Genomic DNA, 12802 nt, shown 5'->3' with positions numbered 1-12802 from the left:
CTTCTGACCCCAAAGGGCCAGCCACATACCAGGTCAGTAAAGGTTTGGATCTTACCCAAAACACCACGCTGCCAGCCAATCATTTAGCATCTCAACTTAAAGCTTTATTATAAAGAAGAGAATTTGGTAAATGGTAAAGCAGTCACATACATATATACAATTTGTATAAGCAGAGTCACATACATACAAAGGCTTAAGTTTGAATCACTTCTGACCTTACCGACAGAAGTGTACAAACATTGCCTCTGATCTGCTGGCAACACTTCAGTACAAAGGACAGAATGCACTGGACTGGACAGTTTCAAGCACCAAGTTTTTCAATGTCTTGGAGAGAAACTGCAGAGGCACTGAAATGCAGACAGCATATAGATATACAGTATATATATATTTATTGCAATGTCAGAATCCTTGATCCTAAGCAAGTTCCTGTACTCCCAACAACTGCAGTGACTACGAACAGAGAATTCCGCAGCTGAGTTCTGTATCGGAGGATGAATGGGCAGTTTACTTGAACATTGTAAATAATCTTCCTAGTTTCCATGACATTTCTCTCTCCAGCTTTTGGAAAAGCAGACAAGCGTTTGCCAAAACACTGCCAGATTGCTTGGGCTCTTTTGGTGATCGCGTGCAATTCAGTTGATGCTGAACCCAGTTTCTCCAAACCTGGACAAGTGCTAACCCCACAACATGACTGTATGTCATTGGAAAGTATGAAGATGTGGGCTGCCCAAACAAGTTTGAATGTGCCCTAAGTGTGTGTCAATGAATATTTGTATGCTGATGTGGTGATAAACTGTTTTATTGCAGGTTTCTGTGTAATTTAAACATATCTCCACCTACTGCCCAATTTGTAAATATGAACAAGGCATCAATGCAGTAAATATGGCCACTCCTGATGCAGCACTTGCTACATGCAAAGGTTCAGGAAGGAGCTGAAGGACACAATGGGCACTGAACTAACCACACTGTCTAAACAGAAGGCACATGTGAAAAAGACATTTGTAAACTCATTTGGCTGTGTCTCGCCGCGTACTGATGGCTGAGTGATCACAGTACATGGAAGAGTTTTGTTCCTTGTCATTTGTATGGCACCGTGAGAGACAGCCCAGGCTGGTGAGTTTAAGGGGCTCAGCAGTCCCACAGTCCAGGCTGTAACCGGGGGGGGATGCCATGCCTGTATGTTCTGTATTAATACAATACATATCTGATATTTCCAAAACATAAAGGCTTTTAAATCTGAAATTACCCTGTTTTCATTGCCAGAAAACACAGGTCCTATTCATGACTGATCTCTACAGTGATATACTAGTCCCTCGGCATGTAAATAACGTGTAAAAACAGTAACTGTAACCAATTAAAATTCTATAGGTAAAACCTTTACCCAGGGAACTAGGAGTGCATGCAGTGCTGCAGCACCCTCACATTTTCTGTGGAGCTCCGCTTCCAGCCCCATGCCTCAAGTCTGGTCCCTCCCCTGCCCAGTCGGAGTTAGGAGCCCCCTTTGCTGGGGTGTGCTTAGGAACAAGGAGACATCGGATTTCACAGGGAAGAGCTTATTTTGATCCCTGAGGCAAAATTGGTAGGGTCCTACTGATAAGCATCATGCTTAAACTTTTACATCCCTACTAGTCTCTCTCTACTGCATGTTCCTTTCCCTTTGTAGATCCATCAGGTTTGCTACAGATCCAGTTTCTCAGAGAATAGCACCTTGAAGAGCTCACGAAGACGTCGCTCAGATACGCGCAGTCGCCTCCTGCTCTTATTTCAAACCTGTAATGTAAGCCATGGAGCTAGTCAGGAGCTGAACGTTTCCCTCTCCACCCACATCAGTCCCCATCAAGGTGGTATTCCACACATTAAGACGGTGAAGCAGAGCTGTTCGCAGGTTCTCAGAGTTTCCCCTTTTTACACCAGCAACAGGAGTCACCCCAAACTCCTGCCAGGCAGCCAATAATGAGAACAGGAGGAAACGTTTCAGGCAATCATTAGGCACAGCAAGCAGAAAAAGGGATCCGAGTGGGGCGGCTCTCGGCAGCTCAGCAAACCAGAATTTTTCCATGGCACGGCCATGTTCAGCTATCTTTAAAAAAATTAATTTCTAACCCTTTAATGACTGAAGCAAACTTCACAAATGTGAACAGAGCGTAGCCAACGTAACAACCTCTGCCTGAGTCTACAGACCATGGAAACTGATGTGTACAGAACAGTGAGATGTCTCTTTAGCACCTTCAAATTAAAAGGAGTTAGACGTAGGCAAAAATGCTAACTCCGTGGGTGCTCCGTGGCTGGAGCACCCATTGGGAAAACAGTCCCATCAGCTCCCCCCACCCAGCGCCTCCCATCAGCCAATGGGCCCTGCAGATCAGCGCCTCCCGCTCCCTCCCTGCACCTCCCGCCCATCATGATCAGCTGTTTTATGGTGCGCAACAGGCTCTGAGGGTGTGGGGGAGAGGAGGAAGGAGCGAGGACATGGCGTGCTCGGGGGGAAGGGGATAGAAGTGGGTGGGGCAGGTGTGGAGCCGGGGTGGGAAGAGGTGGGGCAGGAGTGAGGCCTTGGGGGAAGGGGTGGAGTGGGAGCAGGGCCTGGGGCAGAGCCCAGGTTCGAGCCCTCCACAGCACTTTGGAAAGTCGGTGCCTGTGGACGTAGGCAGTGCACAGCCTGTGCTCAGGACAAATGCAGCAGCTGCTCTGATCAGCAAGCGATCACCAAGAGCCTCTGGGGTTACAGCCTGTTTCACTGCAAATGTGAATCCACTGGGACTCTACCCTCAGGGTTTTTGTTTTTTTAACTCCTACTGAGACAGCAGCTGGAGAGAGGGCAGTGGGAGCACAGATTAAGGCCAGAGAGACACGCTCCTGCTTGCCCTGGACTGTGCTGCACAGAGGAGTTAGGCCCTATTTCAACACCGGGTTTAAGATTAAAAGCTCCAATGGGGTAAGCTGTGGATCAGCCCAAGCTAACATTTCAGTTGCTTGTGATTTATCACCAGGAAAGCAAAGAGAAAGAAATGGACTCACAGCTGCTGGCTGAATATGGTTCCGTTCACCCATTTCCAGGGCTGGCCTGAGTCTCTTCTGAGACCGATCCAGTGCTCAACGAGGTTTGCATAGCGCATCATGAAATCCTTCACAACAGGACAGTGTGTATCAGACTCTGCTGTGTTCCTCTGGTCCTGCCCCACAGGGCTTTGTACAGCAGGGAATCTCAGCTGTATAGCTAAGGGCTTGTCTCCACACTTGAGCTGTACCAGTATAGTTACAGCATTACAATCCCCAGGAGTCTGGCCGCTTATACAATCACTTCTGTACCAATGTACTAGTACAGGAAGAGATATAATCTATTCTGCTACAAGGCACCTTTCTACTGGTATAAACTACAGCTCCACTAGGACTTAGATCAGTAGAATTATACTAGTAAGAAGCCAAAAGGCGCAAAGTTAAACCTTCTAGTATAGACTAGGCCTCAGCTTGTGTCTCATTTTTGGGTGGGATTCCCCCTTTGTACTCTGGGAACAGGGGAATCTATGCTGCATGTATACCACCACATGCACTCCCCTACTCCCCCGAGAACAGTTTTCCTCTCTTCTTCCCTCCTCTGCCCCTTCCTGAAATATCCCAGAGGCTCCTTATCTCCCAGGCTCGTCTCTGCAACAGCAGCTACTGCCCACAGCTCCCCTGCTCCTAGCTCAGTCACACCTGTGCTTTGCTGCCACTTCTCCCCTCCCCCAGCTTCCTTTTGGTCTCCGTGGAGGATGGGAGAGAGACTCAGCCACCAACTCCAATCACCCTGGCTGGTTGCCAAGAAACCCCAAAACTGGGCAGGGGAGTCTGGGAAGCCATAAAGCTGCCGCCTCTAGTCAGAAGCTGAGGGTTCAGAAGGTCCGTACTGATCACAGAGCCACACTGATAGCCAGGGCAGGGGCTTCGCTTCCAGAATCTCATTCCTTCTCGCCTCCAATCCTGAGAAACATCAATGCTCCCACTCACACTACAGGGGTGGGGCTCTGCTCAGATCCCAGCTCTGTCTGTCACACCAAGCCCAGGCTATTGCAGTTACAAGGAATCTGCACCTGTCTCACCTTTTCCTGCTGGGTGTCAATCACTGCCAGGGAAGCATTGAAGGAAGAGCAGAAGTGCTGGCTAGAATCCCAGTTCTTTTCTTCCTTTGAGAAATAGTAGCATTTCCCTCGGTATCCGACCCACCCCTCTGGGCAGCAGGGGACAGAAGGGGGCCCCAGAGAGGGGACTAAAGGGGGGTCCTGAGAGGGGACTAAAGGGGTGGCTCGACCATCCCAAGATCTCATGAATAGGAGCACTGAAAATGAAAGAACACAGGGTTAAGAGATTGGTGACACATATACCTGCTCTCCGAGAAGAGCAAATACGAATAATCTCATCAGATCCACATTTCAGACTCCTTAAGCCTCTGGAAGCTGCTCAGAGGATGGCAGGGAGCCAGGAGGTCATTAGAAACTGAACCAGTTATGAGGGGCCACCACTCCTGGGTTTGTTGGTGTGGAGTGCTGGGCTGAATTCAGCGAGGATGCAGACAGACAGGATTCCCAGGCATCAGCATAAAATGCAGAATTCAGAGCTAGGCCCAAATTCAGGGAGCTGCAGAGCTGTCAAAGGACCAGCAGGAGAATACAGAAAAGCTCGATTTTGTTCTGATTAGCTAGGAGACTTTGAGGGCTGGCAGCCAGTCTGACTGGTCTGCCTCCCCAACCACAGTGAATACACCAGAAATATTTCAATTGGATCTAATTATTAAACAATGTGTAAACACCTAGAGGATAACAGAGCAATGAGGAATACCCTGCATGGATTTGCCAAGAATAAATCATGCCAAACCATCTTCATTTCCTTTTTTGACAGGGTTACTGGCCTAGTAACTAACTGAACTGGTTTAGAGGAGAAGTGAAGGCAGATTTTATTTTTATATATCTAGATATAGATATATAAAAATAAAATACACATACACAGAGATTGTTTAGCACATACTGTAGGGGACCAATCAAGGTGGAGTGGTTCATTAACACCTCTGCAATCATACGGTAAAAAAAGAGGGGTTAGCGGGTGGTGATTCTTGTAATAAGCCATAAATCCAGTGTCCAGCGGGGATTTTGAAAAGAGGTACAAAACATTATGGGATGCAGATGAAAGTATAGGATGGAGAACATTGCATTATGGGCTGTTGAAATCATGGTCCCAGTCACCCCTGCGCAACTCATTTTGGTCCCATGAGGCACTGCAAAACCTTCCCAAAACTCCCTGTGCTAGATGGTGGTGAGTTGCACAGAGGGATAGGTACCCAGGATCACTGCTCTCTGCATTGAGGCAAGCGCTGCTAGTAAGGACGCGCACTGTCAACGAGGCATGTATTACCCTGGAGATTTAACTGTATAGTGCAGAAGTAGTCACCAGGACAGTAGGTCAGGGCTGGACCACCAGTTGCTTTTCAACGCACCATGAAATCTTATTTATTTACTTATTACTATTTGTTATATTTTATTATTTTTTTTAAATCACATGATTAATTGCGATTCATTTTTCTAATCGCTTGAGAGCCCTAGTTATTACTATTGTTATATTTTATTATTATTTTCTCTGGAGTCTGGACCTTGGCTATACCTTGACTAAGAAATTTGGACCTTGATTAAAAATAACTGACTACCCCTGGTGTAGCGCATACTACCATTCACACACATACTCTGGCCCCCAGTCCCACAGAGTCTCCAAACACACAATCCCCAATAGACCACCCTGTAAATTATAACCAAGCCCAAGCCAAAACCAAAACCAGACAGACAAGCCAGCTCCCTTGATGGAGGTGCCGTACTACATTCTACAGCTCATTTCAGTGACGCTGCAGCACCTGCCAGCCTGGCCCTGGGCACGACCCGCGGATGCAGGAAGGCCAGGCTGGTACCTCAGGGCGACACGCTGCAGGCAGAGGGCCCAGCTCATCGCTGCCCTGCACCTTCTCCTGTCAATCACCCCCACTCTGCACGGGGGTACCAGCGACTGTGCCTGGGGCCCGGCAACAGTGACTTGGGTGCTAAGTGCTCAGAGCTGGGCTGGGGGGAGCTAACGTCAGTCAGATCATTCAACACACAGAGTGCCCAGGTGCAGGGGTCTGGGGGGAGTGGGAGGAGGGTCGTGGAGGAACATCCCCCAGGAATCCTCTGTTCCAGGGGCAGAAGCCAGACAGGCCAGGAGGAGAGACTGTGACTGTGGTGGCTCCAGGGGGAATGGGATGTGCAGAGAGGGGGCAGAGAGGGCTGAGAACTCACCTGCCAGGACAATAACAGCGATGAGACCTGAGGACACAACTGCGAGGGCGACTGCGAGCACAATTCTACATTTCTTGTAGTAGTTACATTTCTTACAGTTACAGTGAGGTTCTGAAACACAAAGACACGTCAGGATGGGCTGCGAGGACACGTCTCCCTGACAGCAACAGGGCTAAAGCTGCCCTAGAACATGCCCCGTTCTGTCAGATACCCTGGGAGAGGAGCCTGGAGGGTCAGGCAGGCTGGGGCTGGCAGAACAGCCCCTCCTTCCCCTCAGCCCAGTGCCCCCCCTGGGAACCCCAAGCCAGGCTGTCACGGGGCCTGGTGAGTCCAGGGGCACAGAGACAAGGACCCACATGTTCTGGTTGCAGGACCTCAAGCTGCCTCCTCCCGCTGTGCCCCCTGCCGAGCGCTGGCTGGGCCCACACTGCCGAGTGCGCCTGTCCCCGCACACTGGGGTCTCACACTGGCCACACACAGCAGAAGGGGGGAGAAGGAACCAGGCAGAGATGGGCCAGGGCTGTCCCAGGGGGTCTGACACACCCAGCCCAGAAGGCCCCTGCCCAGCCCCACGGCTCCGCTGTGTGCGCCAGGCAGCAGCTGTGAGCCGGGATCAGTGCCCTGAGAGCCCCTGGGGGAGATCCAGTCCCTGCTGCCCACAGACAGGGGGTTGCTGGGCACTGGCTGCTGCCACTGAGAACACGGCCCCAGGTGGGGCAGCCTCTGTGTCTCTGTCGCCTGTTCCCAGGCAGCGATGCCCCATTACCTGGATCTCCTTTGATCTTTCTGTATGTTATTCCTGGCCTCATTGTCTCTCTCAGTGACACTCAGGCTACAGATGCTGCTGCAGGTGCTGGACTGGGATCGGCTCCTCTCGGTCTAACTGGGTCCGATCCAGCAGCAGTGAAACCGAGCCAGGGTGGGTGAGTCCTGGCCCTGGCTCCCCGTCCCTGTTCCAGACTCTCCAGTGGATCTGGAAGCCGAGACGGACCAAACAGGACAGGTCAGGTTCGGGGGGGGGGGGTGATTTGTGGTTTCTCATTCCCTTCCCAGCAGCCCAATCCCCCGCCAGAGGTGGTGCTATGATGATTAAACCCCCTTAATCCCCATCAGCCTCTCTGCCCCCCAGGGTTTCTGAGACCTGAGTTTTTTTTACTCACAAAAGCTTATGCTCAAATAAATCTGTTAGTCTTTAAGGTGCCACTGGACTCCTTGTTTTTGCTGATCTGCTACGGGCCTTGCCCACTGGGCCCCACCCGCCCATGACAGGCACCCAGTGTGTGTGTGTGGGGTGGGGGGGGTGGGGGGAGAGCAGAGCATATGCAGCGAGTTATATTCCCACGTGGTGCTCAGGCTCCACCAATATTCGGAGCCCAGCTCCACCAATGTTTGGGCTGGGTGTCCCCCCGGCCCCACCTTGCTGCCCTGACTCGCCTTTCCGGGGCCCAGAGCAGAGAGTCACTGTCTCTTCCATGCAGCTCCATGCTGCCTCCCTGCAGCAACTGCTAGGGCCCCCCCTGCATCTCGACTGCATGGGCAGACTGATTCTGGGCCTACCCTTCCACCTCAGACCCTTCCCTTTTCCAACAGGACCCTCCAGCAGCACAGGGCCCCCTCTGCCCACAGTCACTGCTCCTGCCCCATGCTGGGCAAGGAGGCAGCCCCATCCCCCACCCCCAGTGAAGCTACTGTTGGGGGCAACAGCAGGGGAGGAGGCGCACGCAGCACCCCCCGGCACCCACCACGGGGGAGGCGAGGGAGATTCCTGGACCTGAGGGGGCCGTAGGAGCACATGCAGTGACAGTGGTGGGGGTGAGTGTGGTGCTGGGGAGGCGGGAAAGTATGCTCCTTCCCCACAGCTCACTGCTGCCAGCAGGGAAAGGGCTGGGGGGAGTCCTCCTCTCTGGCCCCTGTCCTTGAGCAGCCTGTCTGCACCCCAACTCATCCCCAGCCCTGCTCCATCCCAGCGCCCCCACCCCCAGCCAGAGCTTTCAGCCCCGCCCCACACGCAAGCCCTGAGCCCCTCCAGTACCCCAAACATCTTATCCCCAGCCAGAGCCCTCACCTCATCTTATGCCCCGCCCCCTGAGCCCCTCTCACAGCCCAAATCCCTCCTCTGCAGCTACAACCCACAGCCCTCACCCCTGCACCCCATCCCTCTGCACAACCCATCCCCAAACTCCCACCAGAACCCGCACCCCAATCCCCTGCCCCAGCCTAGGGCCTGCACCCCAGATCTCCTCCCCCCCCCCGCCAAACTTCCTCCCAGAGCCCTGGGCAGGCGGGGGCGGAGTTGGGGGAGCAGGTTTTGGGCACCACCAAAATTTCTGCAAACCCCCACCCTGGAGCCGAGCCCCCCGGGAACAGGCGCGCGCAGGGGGCAGCGGCCCGGACAGCGCCGGAGGGACCCGCGATGCCCCGCCCCGAGGGGTTTCCCAACCGAACCCCGGGGAGAGAGGCGGGGGGGCAAGGTGGCTCATTTGCATAGAGCGCGCACGCCCCGGTCCCTAACTGCGCATGTGCAGCATGTCCCTGGTTTGCCGCTAAGGGCGCACGCGGGTCACGCTCGAAGCCGGCAGGTTGGCTCCGCCCCCGCCCCCGAACGTCGGGGCAAAACTTTCCCTCCCCTTCTCCCGCTCGGTCCTTCGGTCTCCCCGGGCGGCCCCGCCCCGAGGGCGCCTCTTACCCGAGCGTCCCGCGGGCTCCGGGCGGGCGGCACCTGCGGGGCGGGCCTGGATCGCGGGGAGAAACGAGCCCCGCGCCGCGTGTTCTCCGGGCTCTGATCTGCGCAACGTCTCGGCTGTTCCGGGCTCGCTCCGCCCCCTGCAACAGCCAGTCAGCGCCGCCCAACGCTCTGCCCCGCCCCCTGGAACCGCCCCGCCACTTAGCGCCTCGCCCCGCCCCCTGGAGCCGCCCCGCCGCTCAGCGCCTCGCCCCGCCCCGCCCCTTGGAGCCACCCCCCACGCAGCGCCTCGCCCCGCCCCCGGGACCCGCGCCGCCACCCAGCGCCTCGCCCCGCCCCCTGGAGCCGCTCCGCCACTCAGCGCCTCGCCCCGCCCCTGGAACCGCTCCGCCGCCCAGCGCCGCTCAACGCTCTGCCCCGCCCCTGGAACCGCCCCGCCGCTCAGCGCCTCGCCCCGCCCCCTGGAGCCGCCCCGCCGCTCAGCGCCTCGCCCCGCCCCTTGGAGCCGCTCCGGCACTCAGCGCCTCGCCCCGCCTCCCGGAGCCACCCCACTCAGCGCCTCGCCCCGCCCCGGAGCCGCTCCGCCACTCAGCGTCTCGCCCCGCCCCGGAGCCACCCCACTCAGCGCCTCGCCCCGCCCCCTGGAACCGCTCCGCCGCTCAGCGCCGCACAACGCTCTGCCCCGCCCCCTGCAACCGCCCAGCCACTCACCGTCTCGCCCCGCCCCCTGGAGCCGCTCCAGCACTCAGCGCCCCGCCCCTGGTAACGCGGCTCCTCCCCTCTGTTATTAGCAACCCGCGGGGCAGCACCACTCAGCTGTTGCTCTGGGAGGGGCGTCCCGCCCCGCCCCGCGGGAGCGGAGGGACTCGGGGCTCCGCAGGCAGCCGGAGGGATCCGCGGCTCCTTCCCCGCCGCAGCTGCCGGTGATTCATTCAGACTCTTAGGGAACGTGTCGGAGCCGCCGCCAGCCGGAGCTGCGGTGCCCGCGCTCCCAGGCACCAAACCGCGTGGGGTGAGACCCCGGCTCCAGCCTGCTCCCCCCCCTCGCCTGGGGCCGGGCTGTCCTGGGAGAAGCTCCCGCGCCCGCACCGCGCTGGGTGGCTGCGGGGGGGTCGGTATCACCGCGGTCACTCGGGGACGTGGCTCTGTCTCACCCCGAGGGGGGGCGTCAGACCGGTGCGGGGCTGCAGGACAGAGCAACCCTCAGATCAGTAAAGAATCCTGTGGCACCTCAGATCAGTGCGCTTGGTTTATGGAAAGTCAGTGGCAGGGCCCCGCCCCCGTACGGAAACTCCAGCGGAGACCCCATCCCAGCAGCGGATTAGCCATTGGGCCCGTGCCCAGCGGCTCTGGCCAATTGTGGGCCCTGCAAAAATGCTCACCCTAGAGCTCTGACCCTGCTCCCTGGTAGGGTGTGTCTACGGCCAGTGAATCGGCTCTGCCAGAGCATGTTCCTATTGATGTGTCTGCAGGGATTTCCCTAGGACCCCACCCCCCTACACACTCCATGAATTTCCCCAACACCCCCCCCCCCAGTTTCATATAGTGTTGCCAATTTAGTTGTTGGCTGAATTTCAATTCAAATTTCCAGACATTAATACACACTTTAAAAGCATACACAGGCTCCTATGTGATTTAAGAGGAAAATAAAACAAGCAACCTAGGTCACGCAGGCACTTTTGAAAACGTGCCCTGGAATGGTAAAGGAGGATGACCGGATTGGTAAAATAGAGCCTTTCAAATCTGGGTCAACCTTAGCTCAGATTAAGAACTAAAATTTGTTACCTTCTAGCAGCTGTTCAGTGTCCTTGTGAAATGAGTTGGTGACTTCAGTTCCACAGTATATGAGAAAATAATTGTGCCCCGTGGTGAGCTGGAGCCCGTTTGCACCAATTTGCAAGAACTGGTTGTTAAATTTAGAAGCTGGTGTAGAACCAGTTCCTAAAGGGGCCAGCGGGCAGGCAGGTGGGCAAACTCTGGGCCACATCCAGCCTATGGGACCATCCTGCCTGCCCACCTGAGTTCCCAGCTGGGGAGGCTCTCCCGTCCCCCCCCGTCCCCCCCCGCCCGCACTCTGAGCAGCTCCTGCTGTTTTGAGTGGCATGGTAAGGGGGTGGGACTGCGAGCTCCAGCAGCTGTGAGGCACAGCAACGTGGTAAGGGCACTGGGAGGATGGATTGGATAAGGTGCAAGGAGTGGTTGGAGGGGGCAGAGGCTTTTGCGGGGGGGGGAGTCAGGGAACAGGGGAGTTGGGTAGGTGTGCGAGTTCTGGGCACCTGTTGAGGTGGTGGTGGATGGGGTTGGGGCAGTCAGGGGACAGGGAGTGGGGCGAGTTGGGTAGGGAGTGGGGTCCTGGGGGGGCAGTTAGGGTGAGGGGTCTTGGGAGGGGATGGTCAGAGGACAAGAAGCAGGGGGTTTGATGGGTTGTGGGTTTTGAGGGGGGCAGTATATGTGTTGGGGGTCAGATGAGGGGGGGAGACAGGCACATGGGGCTTGTACTCACCCCGTGGTTCCCTACCGGGTCTTCTGTGGCACTTCGGTAGCAGGGGGGTTCTTCAATCACTCCAGGTGCAGTACCTGCCGCTGAAAACCCAGAGCGAGTGAAGACACACCCACACCCGCCGAAGACCCGGTAGGGAACTGATTCTTAGGATTTGGGGAGCTCATCACTGCTTGTACCTGAGAAAGCATAATGGGTTGGAAAAGTCTGAACAAGGATTAGCTTCCTCACACAGCTGTTATTTATGACAATGTCAGCACATTCGTTTTGGCTATATTGGCCTACCTTATAATTTAAAATTATGATTTGTAAGCAAGGTCTGACTGAGCTCTCCTCTGACAGCTAGTGATGAGCCAGGGGAGGGGGGAAAAGGCTTCAGGACCAGACTGTATTTACATGAACTCACCTACTCTGCCCAGGTATCCAGCAGACAGAGCTGTGCTGCCCAAGTGATCAATTTTGGCTGGTGTTGGGTCACAAATCACTTAAGTATTAAATGTGGGGGTCATGAAATGTTGGTCTTTACTCAGACAATAAGGAGGGCAGCAGATCTGTGCTTAGCCTGACTGAATGAGGGGGTCTCCCTCAGGGCTTAATTTGTGCTAGGACTTCTCTAGGCTGGGCAGTTCATAGCCCTGGGACCTCTGGGCTGGTCACATCAGTTATGAAAGTAACAAACTTGCTTGAGTCCCGGCACCTCTTTCATTACAAATTAAGTACTGGTCACCCTCAACTGAACTGCACTTGCTAAGCAGGAGGTTTGGGTGCCAGATCCTAGCAGAGAGAAAGAGAGAGTGGGGCACAGGTGTTTTGCTTGGTGGTGTGGGCTCTGCCGAAGAGTCACAGGGACTATTTGACCTGCCCCCTGTCCTGTTTAGAGATAGAGCTAAGTAGGCTTCATAGAGTCTTTTGGTTTAAGTGACCACTACAGCTGAAACCTCTGATAATCAGGTCTAAGTGCTTAGTCCTGCTGTGGGGACCGTGTTTCTGTGGAAGAGATGGCCCAGCCTGCACTAGCAGCAAGGTTCTCCCACTGAGAGCTGAAATCACAGAGCTGGTGGAACCTCAAGGGACCGACTCGCAGAGGTCACAGTGGCAGGTGGCAGCAGGAGGTGACAGTGCAGGGCCATTGGGGCAGAGCAATAGAGTGAATGGTGGCACGATGAACAACAGCAACCAGAGCATTGGACTCAGCAGTTTCATCTGCAAATTTGACACCATCAGCTCAGGATTAAACAAAGAATGTGAAAGGCTTGCCAACTACAAAAGCAGTTTTTCCTCCCTTGGTTTTCACACCTCAACTGCTAGAAGAGGGCCTCATCCTCC

The 12802-nt window shown here is 55.2% G+C and overlaps 1 protein-coding gene across 4 annotated transcripts; it reads right to left on the bottom strand.

Annotated features, from left to right (window-relative positions):
• Positions 1-391: 391 nt before the first annotated feature.
• LOC120392521 (C-type lectin domain family 2 member B-like) lies at positions 392-11496 on the bottom strand. 4 transcript variants are annotated; one of them, XM_039517337.1, is made up of 6 exons: positions 11480-11496; positions 7060-7266; positions 6294-6404; positions 4080-4315; positions 3019-3125; positions 392-1770 (listed from the first exon to the last, which is right to left on the bottom strand). In XM_039517337.1, exons 2-6 carry the CDS (start codon positions 7100-7102, stop codon positions 1626-1628), a joined length of 642 nt encoding a protein of 213 aa, XP_039373271.1. In that variant the 5' UTR covers positions 7103-7266; positions 11480-11496; the 3' UTR covers positions 392-1625. The 4 variants fall into 4 exon arrangements, with proteins under 4 accessions (XP_039373271.1, XP_039373269.1, XP_039373268.1 ...); XM_039517335.1 differs by lacking the exon at positions 11480-11496 and adding an exon at positions 10762-10883; XM_039517334.1 differs by lacking the exon at positions 11480-11496 and adding an exon at positions 8980-9127.
• Positions 11497-12802: the final 1306 nt, after the last annotated feature.

Source organism: Mauremys reevesii, unplaced genomic scaffold (genome assembly GCF_016161935.1).
Source record: "Mauremys reevesii isolate NIE-2019 unplaced genomic scaffold, ASM1616193v1 Contig1, whole genome shotgun sequence".
Classification (NCBI taxonomy): Eukaryota; Metazoa; Chordata; order Testudines; family Geoemydidae; genus Mauremys; species Mauremys reevesii.
Note: the sequence above shows the minus strand (reverse complement) of the source record. Positions and strands in the feature narration are given on the sequence as shown.